At 41.0% G+C, this 22124-nt stretch overlaps 3 protein-coding genes across 4 annotated transcripts; 2 read left to right on the forward strand and 1 right to left on the reverse strand.

Annotated features, from left to right (window-relative positions):
- Positions 1 to 835: 835 nt before the first annotated feature.
- Positions 836 to 9353, forward strand: tlcd1 (TLC domain containing 1). The gene is made up of 4 exons (XM_058080673.2): positions 836 to 1251; positions 2331 to 2413; positions 6620 to 6702; positions 8182 to 9353. Exons 1-4 carry the CDS (start codon positions 1046 to 1048, stop codon positions 8572 to 8574), a joined length of 765 nt encoding a protein of 254 aa, XP_057936656.2. The 5' UTR covers positions 836 to 1045; the 3' UTR covers positions 8575 to 9353.
- A 2921-nt stretch (positions 9354 to 12274) lies between these two features.
- On the forward strand, positions 12275 to 18112 carry LOC131134912 (ras-related protein Rab-34). Its single transcript, XM_058080602.2, has 12 exons — positions 12275 to 12418; positions 13375 to 13611; positions 15140 to 15219; positions 15299 to 15390; positions 15462 to 15527; positions 15651 to 15752; positions 15832 to 15896; positions 16298 to 16349; positions 16438 to 16519; positions 16915 to 17005; positions 17084 to 17191; positions 17265 to 18112. Exons 3-12 carry the CDS (start codon positions 15145 to 15147, stop codon positions 17333 to 17335), a joined length of 804 nt encoding a protein of 267 aa, XP_057936585.2. The 5' UTR covers positions 12275 to 12418; positions 13375 to 13611; positions 15140 to 15144; the 3' UTR covers positions 17336 to 18112.
- Positions 16767 to 20501, reverse strand: LOC131134911 (zgc:174895). Of its 2 annotated transcripts, XM_058080600.2 has the most exons (6): positions 19973 to 20501; positions 19807 to 19900; positions 19427 to 19573; positions 18359 to 18454; positions 17245 to 18291; positions 16767 to 17151 (listed from the first exon to the last, which is right to left on the reverse strand). In XM_058080600.2, the coding sequence occupies exons 1-5, from the start codon at positions 20297 to 20299 to the stop codon at positions 18149 to 18151; spliced, it is 807 nt and encodes a 268-aa protein (XP_057936583.2). In that variant the 5' UTR covers positions 20300 to 20501; the 3' UTR covers positions 16767 to 17151; positions 17245 to 18148. The 2 variants fall into 2 exon arrangements, with proteins under 2 accessions (XP_057936583.2, XP_078648772.1); XM_078792646.1 differs by lacking the exon at positions 16767 to 17151 and having other exon boundaries at positions 18159 to 18291; positions 18363 to 18454.
- Between the last annotated feature and the right edge of the window lie 1623 nt (positions 20502 to 22124).

Below are 22124 nucleotides of genomic sequence, written 5' to 3' on the forward strand. Positions count from 1 at the left end.
TGTGGCTGGGTCTGGATCTCCTGAAGTCGACGATGATCTCTTTTGTTTTGTCAATGTTTAGGACCAGGTTGTTCGCTTTGCACCAATCCACGAGGTGTTTCACTTCCTCCCTGTAAGCCAGTTCGTTGTTGTCCTGAATGAGGCCCACAACTGTTGTGTCGTCCGCGTACTTCAGGATATGGTTGCTGCTGTATCTGGGGCGACAGTCATGGGTCATCAGGGTAAACAACAGGGGGCTGAGAACACATCCCTGCGGTGAACCGGTGTTCAGGGAGATGACACTGGATGTGTTGTTGCCCACTCTGACATACTGGGTTCTATTCGTGAGGAAGTCAAGCAAACATGAAGTACATAATAGAAGAAAATCCATCAAAGCTGAATTATTTGCCTATAAATGAAATTTATTATTATTATTATTACAACAAGCAGTTGGGGAACACATTCAGCATCCACCACTGACGTGGCATGCATACTACGTCTTCACTGAGTAAAAAAAAACACATTTTTGTAATAGCTTATTGACATGGTGTGTAAGATGTGAATTTAAACATTATTTTAATAAATGGAACCACTGCTCTGTATTACATATCAAATGTTTTACAGTGAAACAGCAGGTATACTGTGAATGTCATTTAATACTGTCTTAGCATTAAATGACATTAAATTAAATTCATCAAGAAATAAAAAGAAAATGAACTGAAGTCTAAAAATCGGCTTCCTAATTTCAAGTCTTTCTTGCTCCTCCTTGTTGTTCCTGTCAGATGAGAGCATGAAGCAGCCCCACCCACAGAGCTCCACGCCCCTTTCTTTACTCCACCGTGAGCGAGCACGAGCTGCACAACGGGACGCAACTGGCACATGGAGTGGAGCGTTGTACTTGGAATGATCTGTCACGGAACTCCCCCACTGCGCTCTCCCTCTCCTTGGGCTCCTCCAAAACAAAACCAGGCTCTTCTGTCCACTTCATACCACACATACCCGCTGTGAACACACCCAGAAGAGGAGGAAGCAACAGCGGCAGAAGGGACTATCAGGAGTTGAGAGGATGGATGGTCTGGTCCTTGTTCTGAAGAAGTACCCTGGCCTTTCTGTGCTCCTCTTCTCCCTCATCTTCAGGGGGATCCACAGGTTGCTGCAAAGGCTGCCCCTGCCCAAGGTGGTGGTCCATGATGAGTTCCGCTCATGGAAGTGGAAGAACCTCTCTGTGTCTATGGTGCACTCCCTGCTGACGGGGACGTGGGCCTTGACTTGGTAAGCAGTTGCCTGGGACACTGGGGCACCATTGTCTCCTCACATGTGTGATGTGTGGGGATGGGGCCCGGCTGCGACAAGCAGGGAGGGCATGTTCAGGCAGGGGTGAGGACCGGGAAGGAAACGAGCGTAAAATTCCAAGCCGCTAAAGCTTTCTTTTTTGGTTTGTTGTGCTGGTTTGTCAAGATCCATGCAGTAGTACAACTTACCATGATTGTTGCTCAAGCGGCGGCCCACCGGACATTAACCGGAAAAACCTGCTGCAAGCTGAACTGAAACTTTTTTTTGGTTTGTGACTCCTCTTTTCATATCATTACTAGAGGAATTCTGTCCCTGGAATTTTGTCCCTTTCACGGTCAGAAATTAATACTCAAGAGTTGAAACTAGTTTTCAGTTATCCTGGATGCTGGCACAAAAACAAAGCCTTTTCATGATTACTTATGACAAGTAAATATGAAAGGGTGTGTTTATACAGGGACACACCACTCCTTTTGAAGGTGTGCCTCTTTTAAGAATAGCTCAAAGAAGCCACCAGACTTGGGAGTTCAAGAAATATCTAGAAAAAGTACTGCTGTGATACAAAATGAAAAGAATATCAAACAAAATCTGAGTTCGAAGTCATGGAGACATGTCGGGCCACAGTAAGATTGGTTGTGTGAGCAAAACTGTAATGGCAGTGGATATGGAAAGTCGACACACACCTTTAAATACAGTAATAGTGTACAATGTTTTTTCCCAATCAGATTTCAGCTTCCACGTGTTGCCATGTCGATGTAATCTGCCCAGGGCCTTCAGAATCAGGAGTGTTGGCCCATGTCACTTAAACACTATTAGCAATGTGGCTGATTCTTTAACCAATAAGATTTCAGACTCACCTCATGAAGCCAGCTAGCAGGAGTACAATAACATCAGCATTTTTTCCGTCCCCTGAAGCTACGCATCATCCCATGAATATGCAGCGCTTATTTCAGTGCTTCTCAAATCGTGGGGCAGGCCCCCTGTTGCATCTCATGGAGAAGCACTGGCGTCATTGATCCTGTTCCATTACCGTACTTATCATGATTGTTTCCTTCTCGCAGCGCGGTTACTTGGCCGGAGACGCTAAAAGAACTCCACACTTACCACACGTCGTCATCCTACCTGCTGGTGTGCGTGTCAACAGGTCAGAAAACACATCATACTACTACATTCACATGTGGTCCTTACACCTAACACTTGTTTTTGCTTAACTCAAAGGTTCTGTGTCCATAAAAGGCCTATCTCTAATGACTGACATGTACAAAATCACAAGTAATCAGTGGCCAGTCTGCAATCATTGCTTTCTAACACAAAATCAGGCCAATAACTGCAGAATGTATGCACAGAAACACAAGCCACGGCAAAGTGGAAGAATGTATGATGACAGACAATGAGTTACTCTGTGACACTGGTATGCACTGAACACTGATAGGAACCCAAGAAACACATCCTAAGTCCAAAATGCTATAAATAGTGACAACAATAACAGATGAATGAAGTGGAAGTGGGAATTGTCTGGCTTATGACATGTAGTTTGCAGCTTTTCATATACTCTTCAAACCTGGGGTGTGAAAACTCAGGTGCTTTGCAGTCCGTGGGAAACAAAGCCCCCACCTTTTGCCAGCACAGGCCAACTGGTGACGACTCAAATCACCGTAGCAACCAAAGATAATTCCTTGGAGTGCTCTGTAGTCTGATAGGCACCAAACAAGATTCTGTGCATCTTGGCGTAACCATGAAGACACAAATCTGTGGAGATCTGCCCTCCTCACTGACGACTTTGTTGACTGGAGGTTGTGTGTGTGTGTGTGTGTGTTGTGTTTTAAAAACATAACACAGTGGCTGCTTGTGTGCATTGTGCCGCTAATTGCCAGGCACAAAAGGAGACTCAGTCACTGGGGATTTCTCCAGCTATATGAGGTCTACACATTTGTTTAAAACCAGTTGTGAGCTTTGGAGCGATATGAAAATATCAGTGAAATATACTCATGGTAAACCATTATGCTGCATCTTTAAGATTATTCCTCTTTGTAAAGCTACAATAATGTTTACTTAAACGCAACAACAGTTGGTGATCTTCCAAATACAACAATTGGACATGAGATTAGATCATGTGTTCCCCAGCATAGAGTAAAGAGCAAAGACTGTTTAGATAATAACCTAGTCCAGTCCTCAATAAACAATTAAACAATCAAAATAGTGCAAACAGATGCAGGAATGCGTAACTATGGCATCCAACAAGGGGTGTCCAAATGTTCTCCTCGGAAGGCAATATACACCAAAATGCTAAGACGTAACATACTGTGCAGTATTTTTAAGTTAAAAAACTGTGAATCTAGTAAGCTCTTTGTGATCGCTGATGAAGTGTATTATCCATTTCTTATACTGGTGGTCCTCCAGTTTCATTCCTAAGGCTCGTATGGATTTTAGTCAAAGGCAAAAGTATTCGCATGCCAAAGGTGACAGCCATTAGGGTGGTCCTTATATGGGGGGGTCAAATTTTTTGGGGGGAAATATTCAACTCTCACCCTCTAAATGTGTTAGGATATCAATAAAAACTCACTGTGCAAAATTTTGAATTTTTTTCAACAATATTTAGAGGTTGCTCAAAGCCTCTGAATATTTCCAGAATTGCTCGTTTTTGAGGAAATTGTACCATTTTAAGAACGCAAAGCAATATAAAATAAAACATTCCCTTTATTGACTAGTCACTGTGACAGAGTGGTAACCAGCAAAATACAAGTAAAATACATCATTGAAATAAAGGATGAAACAAACTTCTTATGCTTGTATCTCAAATAATGAAATCAGAACCATAGTATAATCTAAGCAATAATGCCATTGAACTGTTGCCACTCATATTTAATATTTAGTTCACATATTCTGCATCATAATAAGAAACAATAAGCTTAAAACGTATATGTTGAACTGAATATTAAACTCTAATGTAAAACTATAGTAATATTGCCAAATACAGTGTGGTAACTAATCACTCATAGTTAGGTGCTTTTTCTCGCATCAGGGAATCTGCTTCAACTTGCAGTAAGTATTGTTTCTGTTCCTCATCTTTGGTCAACAAGGAGTTATACTCCTCAGTGAGAGCAACGCCCCTCTCCCAAATCACTGACAACCTTCAAGCGAAAGTTGTGTGATTGAACATGCCGCCTTATAATCGTCTCGGGAGCCCCATGTGTCAGGGTCAACCTGGAGAAAGCATGTAGCTAGGTCCAAACATCTGAAGAAGTCTATGGTGTTTTTGGTGACAAACTGTGTTATGAGATGCTTGTTTGATTGACTTGATAGACATTGTTAATGCGTTTGGGACCTTTTGGTGAATTGGCAACTCCATCCAGTCCAACAATGGCTTGTGCCATGTCTCGTTTTGTATCAGTTGGTACTGCTGGGTCAAAAAGGGCTAACGCAATCAGCTAATTATCAAATACCACAGGTGCCCTGAAAACTTATTCACCGCAGCCTTGGAAATTGCTGGATGAATTTCTTCATACCTTTTCAGACTTTGCAGAAATTGAAGATAATTATAAGGGGCAGCGATGGCATCAGCAGCTGTGAACCAAGCTCTAGCATACAGTCCCACAACGAACACACATATGTCGCGAATTCCTCTAGTTTCCTAAGAAGTGAGTTTGACCTGATTGCCAAATAGGTATAGCTTGAGAGCGTACAATGCTTTGGCCATCCATCGAGCATGGTGAATAGCTCCTTCTGCCATAAAACATGTGCCTCGAGGAGGACCACCACCAAGGAAGATAATGACAAGTTCCAGAAGCTCCCTGTAGTCATCCCTCGGCTGGAAAGATTCAAGCTGTTCTATGGCAAATTCAGTGGCATCGTCTTTGATGCCTGCAACAAGATCATCATCACTTCATCATCATCACTGATTTGAAGTTGGCTCTGTTGATGTATTCCCAATGCTTCTGAAACCTTTTGAAGATCTGAACATCAGGACCAGAGGTGGGCCCCATGCATGTGGTTAGCAAGAAGACGAGGTCAGCAAATAAGTATTATATATTTGCATGGTTAATTTTCAGCATGTTCACTAGGTAAAACCAGCACAATAAAAACCACCTGTGGTAAAAATGAATTGAATGCAAATTGGTGTCATTGTCAGGGAAGTCCAATGCTGTCATAAGCTCACATTAATTATTAAACCAATAAAACATGCACAAATTATCATAATCTGCTAAAATCCCTGAATATGCATAGCCTATGTCAAACTTCAAAGTTGTTGAGCAACCTCTAAATATTAATAAGTATTGATAAAATTTGGCCCAAATGTTTTTTTCATTTATCCTAACATATTGGTGGGGTGAGAGCATGGCATTTCAAAAGTTGAAAAATAAGGACCACCCTAACGGCCATGTCTGTATGAATACCATATGGGCATGGCATCTTTAGACACAGGTATGCCATGGCCAAAGAAATTGCCATTTTTGGCATGCCAATATGAAGAATGAAGTCACTCACATTGTACGCAGGACACAAAGAACAAGAAATACAGTAATAAAAACAAGGCTTAGTTTTATTGTCACTTTCATGAAAGCAGATCCTTTAACATGCTGAAGGATACTGTTACTGTGTATGTGTGTGTTTGTCGGATGCAGGACGGCTACATGCTGAGGACGGTTGAGTCTGGTGATGTTGTTTTGGCGTGGTTAGGTCTGACAGTAGCCTGTTTTGTTTTTGCAATAAAGAGATTGTTGATTGACCTCCTTTTCATCCTTACATCGTCAGGATACACGTTACAATACGATCTTTATGTGTTGAGGGTGGTGCAGCTTCGAGTGTACTCTGCTGTCACTAGCTCTGCAGTAAGTCTCATGTTGACGGACCAATGGGAGCGTGTTCATCCCAAAAGCCAAAACCGAGGACCTTGTTCTCATTAGGGCCACGAGTGAGCATGAACCTATGCCAGCTGACTTCAAATGAGCATTAAAAGTATTAACATTCCAAGTTTTAAAATATATGCCATGGGCCAAAAACACAAATGGCCCTTGCACCCTTATTTTCTACACCCCAGACATAAAACACAATCATCTTGGATTTTAAAACTGTAAGTCTAAAGTCCAATATAAAATATTGTCTTCTGTATTCGGTGCAGTATAACTTTTGAAGAGCAAATGAACACTTAGGACAGATTAAATTTATGTACACAAACTAACCATTTTGTTGACAAGTGACTGGTGCCAAACATACTTCAGGTAATGGCTGATTTGCCATCTTCGTTTATCTTATCCATTTTCCTAAACAATATCTATAATGTTATCTGACTTGATTGCATGTAACTGATTTATAGCTGAGTTATTCAACCCCCAACCCCATCTTGTTTCAGGATACTTTGTGCAAGATGCAGCAGATATCATCCTGACGGGACACGGAAGAGGATCGTGGGAATTTCTTGTCCATCATGCCCTTGCAAGTTGAATTTGTACTTAACATTTAGCATTTCGAATAGAGCTTGACTTATTTTTAAACTTCTATGACGGAAAGGAAAGGCTTCATTATGCCACGGCACCAGTGTAAGCCTTGAAGTGAAGCTAAAAAAAAAGACTGGAGAGCTGTGATTGGCCGCCTTTTTTAAAATCCAGTATGTAGCCTATCCTGTTTGGTGCAATTTTTAAATTCACCAAAGCAAAAAAAAAAAAAACGTAACAATGGAGCAAATTGAGGAGCGTCTGAGCGGAGACATTCCCAAATACACCACATTCCAAATCATTATTCATGCTGGATTTTAGTATCAGAAAGGCTCAACTCTTTGGATGACTGATATCAATCTCAGACACCTGTCATAATTACTTTTCCATGTGAGCCCAATTACGGAAAAACTACTTAAGAAAGATTTTTGCGCATGCTGCAGGTTTGCAAAGGGAAAGGAATAGGAAGTCTCTGCTGTCGTGTCAAATGAGGAAGCTTTCTGCAAGACAAATTCATGAGATTCAGAGGGCAGCTGCTAAAGCTGTTACAAAGCAGAAAGCATGCATTTGATGGTGCTGGTGCCTCTAGAGTCCCACAAACATCAAGATGCAGGACCCTCCAGAGGCTTGCAGATGTACACAAACCTACTATTGGGCCCCCGTAACCAATACTCACCTGCAGAAATGGTTGCAGCGGGGCCAGAAGTAAATCAAGATTCATTCTTGAGGAGTGGATGGTTGCTGGATGGCTATCATGTCCCAGCTAGGGAGTCATGTTTATGGCCACAATCATCATGAGAGACTTGGTAGGCCCCTTTATGCTATGGTGTGAAAATGGCCTTGGCCAAGTATACGGTTTCTGACTGACCACTTTTCTTCCATGGTACAAAATGAAGAACCATGCCTTCCGTATATGAAAATGATCTCATGTTGCAAAGAACACCTCTGGGTCCCCGGCTGGTGTGGCACCCATCTTCGCCTGACCTCAACCCTACTGAGCACCTTTGGAGTATCGCCAAGCGAGAGCTCTATGATGGTGGAGGCTATTCTGAGATATTGCAAAGAATTGGCCTGTTAAGATGCTTTTGATTGGAATAGTGTTTGCTTTAGTGAATACGTATGACCTCCTGGTGATGCAAATTCAACAATTGACCATTTTCAGTTCTATATAACCAACAAATGTTTTTAAAGATTGTGCACAATTTGGAGGTTTTTGTGTTTGCAAAATTTGAATTATGCTAACGGTCGATGACCTACAAATTATGCTTCCATTTGCATTAACCACATAGGGAAGTCAGCACCAAATATCGTTTGCATAATTTGCAGTGTATGATAATATCTCAATTTCTTAGCAGTCGAACCAGCATTGCACATGGGTCCAACTATTGTGCCGGCTTTAGTTTGACGCTGGTACAGACTATTCCTGTGGGTTAGTGTCCCCTATTTGTCTCTCAGTACCTCATGATTTTTTCCTACACAGGTGATCGTGAGCTTCCTGTACAGCCTCTACACCCAACTGTACGTCTCCGCTGCTATGGTGGCGCTCTTTGTGGAGGTCAACAGCGTGACCTTGCACCTAAGGCTGCTGCTGAAGCTGGCGGGCGCCACGTCGTCCACCGTGTATCACATCAACAAGGTGGTCAACATGTTCACCTTCATCACTTTCCGCCTCTGCGCCCAGTTCTACCTCACCTGGTACCTCCTGCATCATTACTCCCGGCTGCAGCACGGCGCATTCTTCCTGGCCGCCCTGATGGTGATGAACACCATGATCCTGGTATATTTCTATCGCTTGCTCCGGTCTGACTTCATCTTGCACAGGAATGAACAGAGCAAGACACAGGACAACTCCAAAAGGTTTGTCGCTGATTGAGTTGAGTTGAGCCTCAGTGGACTATTGGAAAGCACTTGGTGTTGCCCCTTTCTTGAAGAGTGAGAGTTTACCACTTATTTTGTAACTGACGGCAAGTTTTCCTTGTCGCGGCATGCTTGACTGCCAAGGAACACATTCATGAATCAGAACAAGGTGCGGCCTGATCCAGAAGTTGCATTCCAGAGATTGTGGAACCTTCTGATTCGGGTATTTGTGCTTTGCTAAATGTACTAAATCATGTTGGTCATGGACCATGTTTGCCAAAGAAGGCTGGACATTTGTGTGGCTGCATGCCTTAAAGGAAAAGTGCACTTTTTGGAATTTTGCCCATCATACGGCTGCTGCTACTAGGTGTAGGTGCTTGCTTCTATGATGTATGCACCCAGGAAGGAAGTTCCAATACTGCTTTAATGGACAAAAAATGACTAAATACTGTAAGCAGTGGCGGAACCCCTGTTTTCGCTTGGATCCATTTCACTGCAGCACACAACTTTCCGTGGGAGAGCAGAAGAGAAATGCCTGTTTTGTGGAAGTACTGTCAATAAAACCGTGTCTTGCATGAACTGCAAGCGATAGGTAAGTTTTCCATGATTACTTTGGTCGGTTCTGGTCAAGTTCTCTCACTATGTTGACTTGGACTTAATTGTGTGATTGACCACATAAATCTGTTAGTATTGGATGCTCTCTGTTAGGAGCAAGAGTGGCCATGTAAACCAAGTCAAGAGTTAAAACAGGAGAGCCGATCGGCATCCACTTCTGTATAATGCCTTGCTCGGGTTTGGCGGAGAGTAGAATGCAGAAACTATGCTCAGCTATGCTCACTGCTCAGCAATGAAACAGACGGTCCAAAAGCAGGGTGGCCACCCCTGGTCACTCTCCAGCCACCCCACTGGTCTTAGAGGAGTTTTAATAGCGGGCTTTGTAGGCAGCACAGTTGCAGTAGTGAGCTGTCTCTTTTTCGATCTCTTTTATATCTTTAGAAAAGAGAAAGACACAAGTGTTCACGTCTCGTATAAAGGACTGTGGATGATGGGCAAAATTCCAAAAATAGTATAGTTGTCCTTTAAGTGTTTGTTGTGCAGCAGCAACAAGCATGCAGACAGGAAATGGTAAGCTGAGCCAATTGAGCCTTGGCCATGTGGAAAATTTCAAAATAATATTTCCTTGTTTGCATCCATCTGATAGAGGGATAGAATGGCAAATCTAGCCGACACAACCCAGTTTATAAATGCTTCAACACTTTGTCAAAAGGAAGCTCTTACTAACTGCTGCTTTGCCTCAGTTAAGTTGGCTGAAGGACAAACCACTAGCTAGGACTCTTTGATACTGGAGTTAAACCACCCGTTGTCTCGATGATGCCGTTTGTGGCTGAAGAGACTGTTGGCCATAGACCAAGTAGTGCACATTCTGTGTTTCCTCCGAGTGGAGCCATCAACGCTGACGCTTGATGACTTCTTAAGTTCAAAGCATTTTTTCCCATAGAGTAATGTAAAATGAAATCATTCATTCCTGGCTGAAACAAATCACCAACATAATCACCAACCTCCTTGGCCATGTTTAAAATCACCTGGTCCACAAACACCAATAGCTATTCTGTTAATATTTGCCACACAACACACCATAGACGCATCCTATTGTTGTGTAACTCAATTGCATCAGGGAAATAAACATAGGAGACTGGAATGCTTGAAAAATGACCATACTGGATTATACTATACTGTATTTATTATCATTCATAGATCTACAGGAAATAAATGAGTGTAAATGCAGTTGCACATTTAAAGCTTGATGCATTTCAAATGCTTGTTTGCCAAATATGAAATGGGGCCTTTTTTATTTCAGTCAGGAAAATAAGGCAAAAATCCATGGACAAAAATGTGTCTGACCTGTTGCTGCAGTGTCTTGATCAGAGGACCTTTGGAAACAAACAAAAAATAAAGATGGTTATTGCAAAACAAGCTCTTGTCTCTTATGCAAAAAGACATACTGAGCTACATTTGACTGTGTCAGTTACATGTGTAGTTATGACCACATTTTATTAGGACGCATTTACATTGATGGGGGGGAACAGCAAATGAAACTTGTTTCTTAAATTTAAATGCTACCGCACACACATACATTGGCCACAGCAACATGTTTTGGCCTTTCAAACACATTATGAGATATGAAAGTCAAAATTATTGGATAAAACGTCTAAATTATGAGATACAAACTGTGCATCTGCCACAGGTGCCCCCTTCTTAACACAATTGTAAGCAAGATGGGTAACTATACCGAACAAGAATGCAACCATGGAACATTTACAAAAGGCACATAGTATAATATCTCATAGTATCTCATCAACAACCTGGTCCTGAATGTTGACAAAACAAAAGAGATCATCGTCGACTTCAGGAGATCCAGGCCCAGCCACAATCCACTCTGCATCAACGACACAGCTGTAGAAATTGTGAGCGCAACCGAGTACTTGGGGGTGCACATCACAGACGACCTCAGCTGGTGAAGGAAGAGATTTTTACGTGTGTTGTCCTGAGCTGACCCACCACATGGTTATACCAATGGTTATACCACTTGTTTTGTACTTTTGAATGTAACTTGCTTCGCAGCTATATAACTTTGTACTTTTGACAGCTATGTAACTTGCTTTACACACTTTTTGACTTGTTTTGACTTTACACACTCATAACTTGTTTCACACACTTAAATATCAATTGACTGGTCCCGGCAACGGGATAAATATTATGCCCATATTCTGATAACGAACTAGAATGTTGTGAGAAAAATGTTACCTTGAGGTGCCTGAGGCAGAGGATGGAGGCGATGACTCCTCTCCTGCGGAGACAGGCTGGCCACCTGTTTTCGCACGGGCGAGTCTATAAAGCATTTGTTTTCTCAATCCCGGTTAGAGTCTGCTGTGAACTGTGCACGAGTGTCCAGCTTTCGGTTTCCAGATTACTCTACCGGGGTGTTTTTGGCTCTCCGCCCTCTGTCAACGGTAAGGTATGCTATTCTGGATTCGAACTGTGTTGATTGGAGTGTTATGTGGGGGCATGGGGGTGACAGCTTGTGTCTAGCATAATAACTCATGATGGGAAATGTTGTGAACTGCTGTGTGTTTTACCATTAAATATCATTAATGTACATACAGTCGTTGTTTGTGATCATTTCTCTGCTGCGATCTCTCCGGACCTGTAACAAACTATTTCACAAAACAGCACAAATCTATCTATCTATCATTATGACTTTTTATCTCATGATCATGACTTTTATCTCATTATTTCCACTTTTTATTGCATCATTATGACTTTCACATCCTAATTTCGACTTTTGTCACATAATTAGGACTTTTATCTCATCATTTTGACTTTTTATCACATAATTATGACATTCGTATCTCATCATTTCGACTTTTTATCTCATAATTATGACTTTCGTATCTCATAATTTTGACTTTTTATCTCATAATTATGACTTCTATCTCATAATTTCAACTTTTTGTCTCGTAATTATGACGTTTTATCTCATCATTTTGACTTTTAATCTCATAATTATGGCTTTTTATCTCAATTTCGACTCTCATCTATATTTTGACTTTTTGTCTTATAATTATGACTTACCGTTGTGATAACTTTTTTTTCAGTGGCAGAAACGGGTTTCTATAAATAAAATAAAATGAACAATTTTTGGTTTTATTCTTGGACTTAGAATGAACAACAGCCTATCTATCTCAAGTGATTATGAAATGAAATCCATTCAACGACGTTTACCTCATAAAGGTAAATAAGGACCACACGTACTCCAAGTAAGATCACAGCCATTGAAGCGTTGGATATGAGCACAAGAGGTGAGATCACAAACAAATATTAAACCACGCGTCATCTCTCCGCTTCGGCCTTCGTTTCTCCTGCTTTAAAATATTCAAAATAATGCCCGGTGGTATAGTCAGTGTTATAGCGGTTATAGCGTTTAGCAACACGGATTTACATTATTGTATCGTACCTTGTATCTAATACAAACACAACAGCACGTCAACTTCATAAGGACGTTATTGTGGGTATGTTGTCCAGCATTGTGCGTGTGACTTGAAAGGGACGAGGCTAACAACAGTATCTAATTTACGTCCCTCTTGGAAGTTCGGGGTAAATAAGAAAATTCCGATTTTAGCTGCAGGAACGTAAACGCAGCCAACGTTGCCAGGTGTACTACACTCGATAAAAAAAAATCATATTTCCATAAACTCCAGTTTGCCCGCGACCCCCGTGTGGATCAGCGATACAGGATGAATGAATGGAAATTCCACAATGTTTGATTATTCGACTACGTCAATGAAAACACAAAACAGAATAGATCCTGCACTGCACCTCATATTGTGCCTTCACTCACGTGCCTCTTTGCAGCCAAATGGGGGCGCTTTTCTGCCAGTAGCAGCTTTTTTTCCAGTATAGCTTATTTAAAGGCTCTTTATATTTTAGTGTGATTTGTAATGTATCTGGTAGTCCTGAGCAAATGTGGTATGCACGACATGTTCTTTAAAATTAAATTAGTCATTTCTCACCTGGCAACACTGAACGTAGCTTTTGTCAAACTGCCCCCTCAAGTCAGCATAGTGAACTGCAACGACAAAATTCATACTGAAGATGTACGGTTTGATCATGTGAACATTTAAAAACCACAAATTGAGATATTTAAATTTCGAAACGTGAATTTGAGTCATGTTTAGATATGGCGTCATATCTACGAGGAAATGTGAAACGTTGCCTTTTTCAATAACTTCCGGTATTTCCTGATGTCGTCCAGCAGGGGTCGCGCTGTGCTGACCGAGACCAGTAAGAATGGGATCGAGCTGTGTCCCACTGTTCTGCTGCTTCTCCTCTTCCTCAGCTTCCGCCTCCATTGTGCGTAAAAGTCAATAATTCAGCACTCACATTTATGAGCACGCCACTGTTTTCACCGCATTAAGTGATATTTTACGAGCTGAAAGACGGGGGGAAAAGGAAAAGACATCGACGAAGTGGACCACCACCTTGTCTCGCCAAGGTACCGTCTTCGCTCCTTCTGACTCATCGTTTTCTTTCTTTAAAAAAGTTTGTCTTCTAATGTCTTTTCCTGTTTTCTAATGATATTTATTTCATAACGTTCTAATGTGTGGTAACCTACCACAAAAGGTAGCTGCAGAGTTGGCTTGGACCAGTTCTGGTCATTTAGGCTTTTACCATCTTTTAAGGACAATGGGATTAAAACTAAGGGGATGAACTGCACATAAGGTTCTTTTCTGCCACTAAAACGTCATTTAGCCTATTTTTCCAGTTTTTTCAAACACAGTGAGTCCTTTTTTCAAACGAGCTCCAATGAAGGACCCCACACATTCTTTATTTATCAGCATTTTCCGAACTAATACCACAATATTAAGACTAAATCTCCGAGTGTGCTAAGAAATGAATAGCAAGTTGCAGGACAATAGTTTTAAGAGGGGTTTCTGTGCTGCTGTTAGCGTCACCATGGCAACAGACTCTTAACTGTAGTTGACTGTGATCCAAACTAAATAGTAACTCTAACCCGAGTGTTTCAGGAAGGGATTTCATACGTATTTGCCCAATGTTTATTCACTCAGCTGCAGAAAGTACTGGGTGGATTTCTTTGTAAACCTTTGTACATTTTATTTTTAAGAATTGTCTCTTTACTGAACTGCCAAATACAGTGGGTATAACATTTAATTATGTTTTATCATAAGGCCATATTTTCCAGTAGTGCTGCTAGCTTATTAAAATACAATTACCGACGTGTATTGTATTGTAATCGTGTTATTATTGACAGATAATGGCAGTTCATTTTAATATTTCATATTAACAAGTCTGAATCATATAGTATTTTTTATATATTTTTAAGCTTTTTTCACAAATATTATATTTTTAAATGTAATATTAAGCATTATTTGAAAATAGTAATTTGTCTGTTTTATTCTTATTTTAAAGTATTTTTCACAAGTAATGACAATGGTAAAAATTGGTATTTTATTATGTATTATTCGCAAATAGTCATTTATATTTTATAATAACATTTATTAAGACAATTTCTTTTTTTTACAAATTTTAGAAAATGTTCATAAATAACGGCAATTATGTTTTAATATTTTATATTTTAAGCCTCATTGATGGTACTGTTGTATTATTATTTTATTAATATTTAACATTTGTATTCTGTTTATTTTCAAGTCATATTTAAAAAAATGTTCACAGATAATGTCAATTTTGTTGCAATATTTCATATTTTTAAGCCTCATTTTGGTTAATATTTTTAAGCATTTTTCACAAATAATGGCATTTAAAATGTGTGAAGCATTATGATATGAGCGTATATATATATTTGAATATTTCATGTTTTTCAGCATCATTCACAAATTGTCATCCATTCAATTGTATTAATATGTAATATTGATATATTTATCTCCAACTTGAGCAGTGTATTTGTTATAGTGGAAGATTTAGCACAGCATCTCTTAGCTCAGGAATCCAGGACGTCCGTACAGTACCCTTTCTCTCGCTAATGAATCAACTTTGACCAGCAGGTCCAATGTCAACCATAAGTCCAGCCATGAGCATCTTCGCTCCGGTTCGAAAGGACCGCGTCATCGCACAGCTCCCTCATGTAAAGCATAGATAAATATCTTCATTCACCATCCCGTCAAGGATGTACAGTATTCATCAAAACAGCCATCTTCTTGCAGTGTTTCCGGAAGGATGCAGCGCTGCACATAGAGCGTGACTTTAACCCCAAAGTGAAGGCGGCATGCCAGGAGCATCGCACCGGCACGGTTGGGTGGGTTTGAACTAAGGTTGCAAAAGGAGCTTTGCCTGATGGCGTGATGTGATGTGCTTCTAATTCTTCAGCTTTAAAATCTCCAAGGTGATTGTTGTGGGGGACCTGGCCGTGGGCAAAACCTGTCTGATTAATAGGTGAGATCACTCAAATAACCAGTGCCAAGAAAATGCTCAAAAATACATGCTAAGATACAGCTGCACCATTACAATGTAAAATGAATTCTCTATGCAAATATGTAAACAAAACAGTTTTTTCAGGTTTTGCAAGGATGCTTTTGATAAGAACTACAAAGCCACAATCGGTGTCGACTTTGAGATGGAGCGTTTCGAGGTGCTCGGCATACCTTTCAGCCTGCAGCTGTAAGTCCTCATTCGCCGTGTACCTTCCCTTGACGTCACCACAGAAATGGGCAGCCGCTGCTTTGTTTCTATGTCTAAGGTGGGACACGGCAGGACAAGAGCGCTTCAAGTGCATCGCTTCTACGTACTACAGAGGAGCGCAGGGTCAGTGAGTCTTATCCATCCATGCACCCTAAAGCAGCAATGCAACATCTTGATGGAGACAAAAGGCAATAACATCAGAGAATATTGAATGCTAGCGCTAAGTCTAATTTGGTTTAAGAGGGGACAGAGAGAAAAGGGAGAACAAACAACGATAACAAATGATAACACTGTTTCCTAGTGCTTGTTTTACCTTCCTTCAATGAACCATCAACATTAAATGCTAGCGCTTAGTCTTGTTTGGTTTAAGAGGGGACAGAGAGAAATAAAAACATTGAATGTTGGAGAAGATGAGAACAAAAGGCAACAACAGAAGATAGCAGTCAATGCTAGCACTTGAGTAAGTAGTGCTATCTGGTCCTTTCTGTCTCCACTTGCCAACGTCGTGATGCTTGTTCTTCCAGTTGTGATCATCGTGTTTGACATCAACGACGTGGGTACTCTGGAGCACAGCAGGTAAGCCTGTGGGTTGGTTGGGTTGTCGGTTCATCCGTCCCAATTGTGTGTTGGTTATAAACCAGATTGCATGGCGTTGTTTTGTCAGGCAATGGCTTGAAGATGCGTTGAAAGAGAACGACCCCACGGCGGTTCAGCTGTTCCTTGTGGGCACCAAGAAAGACCTCAGCGTACGCCTGCACGTCTTTTAGAAACACTCTCATACTGTACATTTCAGCAAGAATCCTTTTCATTTCCTGTACAACCCCCACCTCTTTGGACAGTAGTGTTGTTTGTCCACGAGGGGCAGCAGAGAGCTACTATGAAGGACATGCAAATGAAAAACGCTCCATAAAAGTAGCATAAAATTAATGATAATGTAGTACATATGAAGAAAATAAATTCATAATAATGAAATAAATAAATATAATAATTATTTCAATATTATTGTATTAACAATTAAAATAAAATATTTAATAATTATTAATGTAATGTATGAAAATAATGTGTGTGCAAATCATTTTTGTATATACAATAAATCCATTATTGTTGTTATTTGAAATAACATGTCTTCTCTTGTCGGCAGTCTCCTGGTCGGTACTTTCAGATTGAACAAGATGCCCTCAAGGTGGCACAGGAGATGCGAGCAGAGTATTGGACGCTGTCATCACTCACAGGTGAACGTCCACATGATGTGAAAACAAACTCTGGCCAGCAGTTTTAACTGTGACGTGTGTGTGTGTGTGTGTGTGTAGGGGAGAACGTAAAGGAGTTCTTCTTCCGTGTTGCATCACTGGCCTTTGAAACAAACGTCCTCGCCGAGCTGGAGAAGAGCGGGACGAGGCAGATAGGAAATGTCGTCAGTGAGTGCAAAAATTCACAACCCATCAGACGAGCACGTGTGCAAGTGTATCACCGTTTGTGTCGTCACCGCAGGAATCCACAGCACCGCAAACAACAATCTGTACAACACGTCCAAGAAGAAACAGCCGGCCTGCTGTCAGTGAGGAGAATGATGTGTTCAAGGGTCCAACGGAAATAAAAGGATGCTCCTGCATGCTTGAAGTGGAGCAAAGTCAACATTTTCCAGGCCAGAAGGCAACTTTTCCTGTGTGGGATGTGGATTCATGCTGCGCTAACATGGTTCACACATATAGGGATTTTTAATAACATATACAGTATCTTTAAAAAAAGAGGGGGGTTGCAATAAAATCTGTCCAAAGCCTGAAAACAGAAACGCAATATACCTAGTAGTGGGAGATTATTCTGGTTGCACCAAATAAATGTGATAACATTCTCTAGCGGACCAAAGACCAAAATAACAAAACAATCTCACTGAAAACTCTGTTTTAGGACCAACGGTATTGATGTGGATCCTAAAAAGACCAAGAACGTCCATGTCAGGCCGGGATGTCCAAAGTGACCGTTTTTGACCTTGAGTCAAAATGGACTAACCCTAACCCCCGCTCAGGTTCTCAGGTTGTAACATGGTGGGATGGTGGTCACAGCTGCAGTTAGGAACTCATTTTGCTCCACCCCCCACGTACGTTTTATACTATACCTGGATTTAGTTTGCAGCCTTTTCAGATTGGGATTCTCATGTTTTAAGCAAAATGTGCACAAATTTTACCTACTCATTTAAGCAGAAGTTTTAAAAAAATGTCTGCAGCAGAAGCAATTGTATTGCTGTGTTGTTAGATTTTAGTTGCCAGCAAGTGTTAAAAATGAAACATGTTTGTCAATGTTTCAACTATTTTGTCATGAAAGCTCTGGAATAAAGTTTTTTTAAAGGAATTTTGCATGTAGTCAAGTCTTAAGTTTCATTTCTGGAAGTTTTTAAAGGAATCCAAACACTTGTCATCAATTTGCCTCTGCAGCTCTTCAGGGATGCAGTGAGAGAATTTGTAAGCATCTTTAATCCACTTGCCGCCTTCGGTGTTCTCAATGGCCACAGCTGCTATACCTTCAGTGGACAAACAGTATCGTTTACACTTCATTTCTGTCTTCAAACGACTAAAACAAAGACCAACCTACTATGGTGGCACCCAGCCTTTCCAGCAGCTGGATGGCAGCCCTCATGGTGCCCCCCGTCTCTATCCACTGGTCCACTAGCAGCACCCTCACACCTTGTAGGACATGAAACGTGCAGATATTCATAACATATTCCTTTCATAGAAGATCACATGTACATTGCAACATTTCATGATGTGTATAATTGTGGCTCCGATATCCCCTCGGCCATCTCTGTGTGGAGTTTGCATGTTCTCCCCGTGCATGCGTGGGTTTTCTCCGGGTACCCCGAATTTCTCCCACATTCCAAAAACATGCTAGGTTAATTGGCCACTCCAAATTGTCCATGGGTATGGTTGTTTGTCTATATGTGCCCTGTGATTGGCTGGCCACCAGCCTTTCTCCCAAAGTCCGCTGGGATAGGCTCCAGCACCCCCATGACCCTCGTGAGGATAAGCGGGATAAAATGGATGGATGGACAATGTGACAATGGACAAAATACCAGTGACAGCATAGAAATGTTATGGGCGTTGTGGCCTCCAATGTAATACAACATTCTACTTGCCATTCCTCCTTTTAACATTGGATGGTGCTGTTTGGCGGATAAAGCCATAGGAAGTGATCAAAACTAGCTATAACGTCAACAAAACGAGTATAATGTGCACAAGCAGACGGATTTCCATGCCTTTTTTCTCTGCCTTTGTAGTCCCTGTATGCTGTTGTTGACTGTTGTATTTATAATTTACTACTGTTATTATTATGTATTTAATTTTTTTACAGTATTTTTTATAGTAAAGACATTTATATTGTGTTTCTGATATTGGTAGAGGGCCGGCTCTGACACCAATACAGTAAATAGGTATATTAGGTATATATTATAGTATATTAGTACTAGTATATTAGTATATAAGTATATAAAATATGTTTGAAGCTGTCATTGCTTTTTTCCCACTTGAGGGTGCTGTTTCTCCAGTAAACAAGCATAATGGATAAATGAGCCATAGGCTGCTAGACCTCCAACAAAGAGTATAATGTGTATGATATAATGTATGTATAATGTGTGTAATGTGTATTTTACAAGTGAGTACCTGGCTTTAGCACATCCAGACGTACTTCCATGTTTTTTTCCCTGCCTGTGTAGTCGCTGTATGCTTGGTTCTCTGTGCTCACACAAAGATGACCAGCTTTTCGTACTGCCAGGAAACCTTTACCCAGCTGGGCAGCAATTGATGCTCCTACAACATAAACACAATTCATACAGACTAAGGGAACTCCTTTGTGCGCTGTCAAGAGAATGATGTCAGATGAGGTGGGGCCTTTTTGGAAACTAAATTTAGTAACGCTGAGCTTCCTTGACATAGGAGAAGGGCAGTGGGAGTCTGTCATGAATAACTCCTTTTCATAATGCAGTCTTTCATAGCTGCTTGACAGTTGCTCTAACTAGTCTTTCAATCACACAATGTGTTACCGAGAATGAATCCCATTGCGTCAATCCCGGCAACGAGGTCAATGGGGTCATTGTGGAAGGGTCCAAGTAGGTCTTGGACACAGTCTGCAAGCGCCTAAAAGACAAGTGCGGTGCATTTCAGAATCACACACCCACACACACACACAAGTGGCAGTGTCTTGAATACCTGCGCGTTGCAGTACAATCTGGATGGGTCCAGCCATGCAAACGCTGGTCCTTTGGTGTTGGGCGCCATTAAAGACAGATACCATCCTTTGTGTCGCTCTGCTGGAAGGTCCCACACGTCCATCTCGCCAATGTTTGGGGGGGAATGAAGTACACTGCCAACGAGCACCCATAGAAGGGAATGCAGGGTAGGAGGGGGCTGTGTGGTCCTGGTAAATGAGTAACTTTTTTTCCCTGCAGTTTTGTGATAGGGACTTAAGAAAATATGTCTCAATACTGTTGTTTGTGTTGCACTAAAAGTGCATTGCACAAATAACTTGTTATACATGTTTTTGACTGACTGGACATCTCAACTTGTAATGCCAGCCTGCACCACAAGAGGCGCCCATGAGTCAGAGTTGGAGAAACTGAAGAAAACTGAAGAAAAACATGTTGGGAATTTTAGTTTCTGTATTATTTTTAGTTTGAGTATTATTGTGTATATGATACAATCAAAAAGGAAAACAACCGAACCTAACCCACTATTGTTGATATAGATAATAGATATTTCCAAAATGTGCCATACACACACACACCCTCTCCGTCCATTTTTTAATGAGTACGACTGTTAAAGAACCCACCATGGGGCCAAAAGAAGTTACATGTGCCGGCCGTGTGACAAAGAAGGTGAGAAAGTCTATTGAATTAAATCTCTTCAGGATGTACAGGAAGTCTGCATCAGCAATGAAAATCAGTGAAGGAAAGGAAGCTTGCTACGCCAGAGGCTGCCCTCTCTTGCATCCCTGCCGTCATCCCGTAGCCGAGTGTTGCAAACAAAGAATAATAGGTGAGTACATGTGACTACAGGGGTGTTATTTTATGTCTACAACGACAATATTCCATTTATTGAATTGCGGAAATGTACTTATCTAAACAAGGAAAGATTGTATTCCCTTTAACATCTAGAATGAAATTGTTGGACATTATTTCCTATGGGGAAAAATGACTTTGATTTATGTACCTTTTGGTTTTGGAATGAATGAATGAATGTAACAGAACCTGAAGTACCCAATGTACAATTATTCCCAAACAAAACTACTAAAGTTTTGGCTGCTTGCCACCAAAGCCCTCCTGTGCCGAAGGAACATTGCCCCATTTTGACCACTTTTTATAAAAATGATATGAAAAATGCAACAAAATGAACAATGCAAGAAAAAAGTGTGAAAATAAACATGAACGATAACAAAACAATGTTAATGTCATGACTTTAGTATCAATCAGACACGGACACTCAATATCGACTTAATAACGGATTGTTGTCTGACGCCATGAAGAACAGTACAGTCCTCTCCAGCAAAGATCACTTGTTCCATTTGGTTTCCTCCTACGCCCGCCCCCCAAGTTGGAGTCGAATGTTGCCTCTGCTGATTTGACATCATTCCATCTCTCCGCCCTACAGCAATCGGATTCCTGTGCCTCGGAGGAAGCTGGAGCAGTGCCTGTAAGACCGGCCATGTGACTGCACCCTACATGGGCCTGCCTGGATTAGAAGCGGACAAGAGTCTTTTCTTCTGGCTCGCTCGCTTGTTCAGCCGTTCGAAAAAAAGGCAGTAGAATGCCGCTCAGCTTGAATGGAATTATGCTTACTGACGGGAGATGTTTCGACAAAAACACTTTAGTCAAGTATTACAGCTTCAGTACTTACAATTAGCCCAGCTGGTCCGAAGTGAAGCCCAGGGTCCTTTCGCGAACTGATGCTGTTTTTTTTTAGCCCACAACACATTCTAAGACTATACTTTAAGGAGAAAAGCTTAAAAAATGTATATAATATTCATATACCTATGGACAATGCTTTTGGAATGGGGGAGGAAACCAAAGTACCTGGAGAAAACCCACTCCCAATGGAGAACATGCAAACTCCACAGAGAAGATGCCCGAGGGTGGAATTGAACTCGGGTCTCCTAGCTGTGCAAGGAAAAACATATCACTTTTAAATATTAAAGAAATATGTTGTTTTTAAGTGATAACTTTCTGAAAAAAAACTAGCTTGAAAAACAACGTTTTTTCAAAAGTTATAATGTTATGAGAATAAAATCATAATTTTATGGGAATAAACACAAGGGAAAAATGAAAAGAAAAAGGATGTAATTGTTGGAAAAAAGATTTAAAAAAAA

Source organism: Doryrhamphus excisus, linkage group LG8 (assembly GCF_037039965.1).
Source record: "Doryrhamphus excisus strain RoL-2023G ecotype Guam linkage group LG8, RoL_Dexc_Guam_v1.1, whole genome shotgun sequence".
Taxonomy (NCBI): domain Eukaryota; kingdom Metazoa; phylum Chordata; class Actinopteri; order Syngnathiformes; family Syngnathidae; genus Doryrhamphus; species Doryrhamphus excisus.

Coding starts and splice junctions, on each gene's coding strand:
- tlcd1 (XM_058080673.2), top strand. CDS start 1,046: ATGGATGGTCTGGTCCTTGTTCTGAAGAAGTACCCTGGCCTTTCTGTG. Junction 2,414..6,619: donor GCTGGTGTGCGTGTCAACAG/GTCAGAAAACAC, acceptor ATCTTGTTTCAG/GATACTTTGTGCAAGATGCA. Junction 6,703..8,181: donor TTCTTGTCCATCATGCCCTT/GCAAGTTGAATT, acceptor TTTCCTACACAG/GTGATCGTGAGCTTCCTGTA.
- LOC131134912 (XM_058080602.2), top strand. CDS start 15,145: ATGTCAACCATAAGTCCAGCCATGAGCATCTTCGCTCCGGTTCGAAAG. Junction 15,753..15,831: donor ATACCTTTCAGCCTGCAGCT/GTAAGTCCTCAT, acceptor TCTATGTCTAAG/GTGGGACACGGCAGGACAAG. Junction 15,897..16,297: donor GTACTACAGAGGAGCGCAGG/GTCAGTGAGTCT, acceptor TTGTTCTTCCAG/TTGTGATCATCGTGTTTGAC.
- LOC131134911 (XM_058080600.2), bottom strand. CDS start 20,299: ATGTATAACAAGTTATTTGTGCAATGCACTTTTAGTGCAACACAAACA. Junction 18,455..19,426: donor TCTGGATGTGCTAAAGCCAG/GTACTCACTTGT, acceptor ATGTCCTACAAG/GTGTGAGGGTGCTGCTAGTG. Junction 18,292..18,358: donor GCTGGGTGCCACCATAGTAG/GTTGGTCTTTGT, acceptor TGTCCACTGAAG/GTATAGCAGCTGTGGCCATT.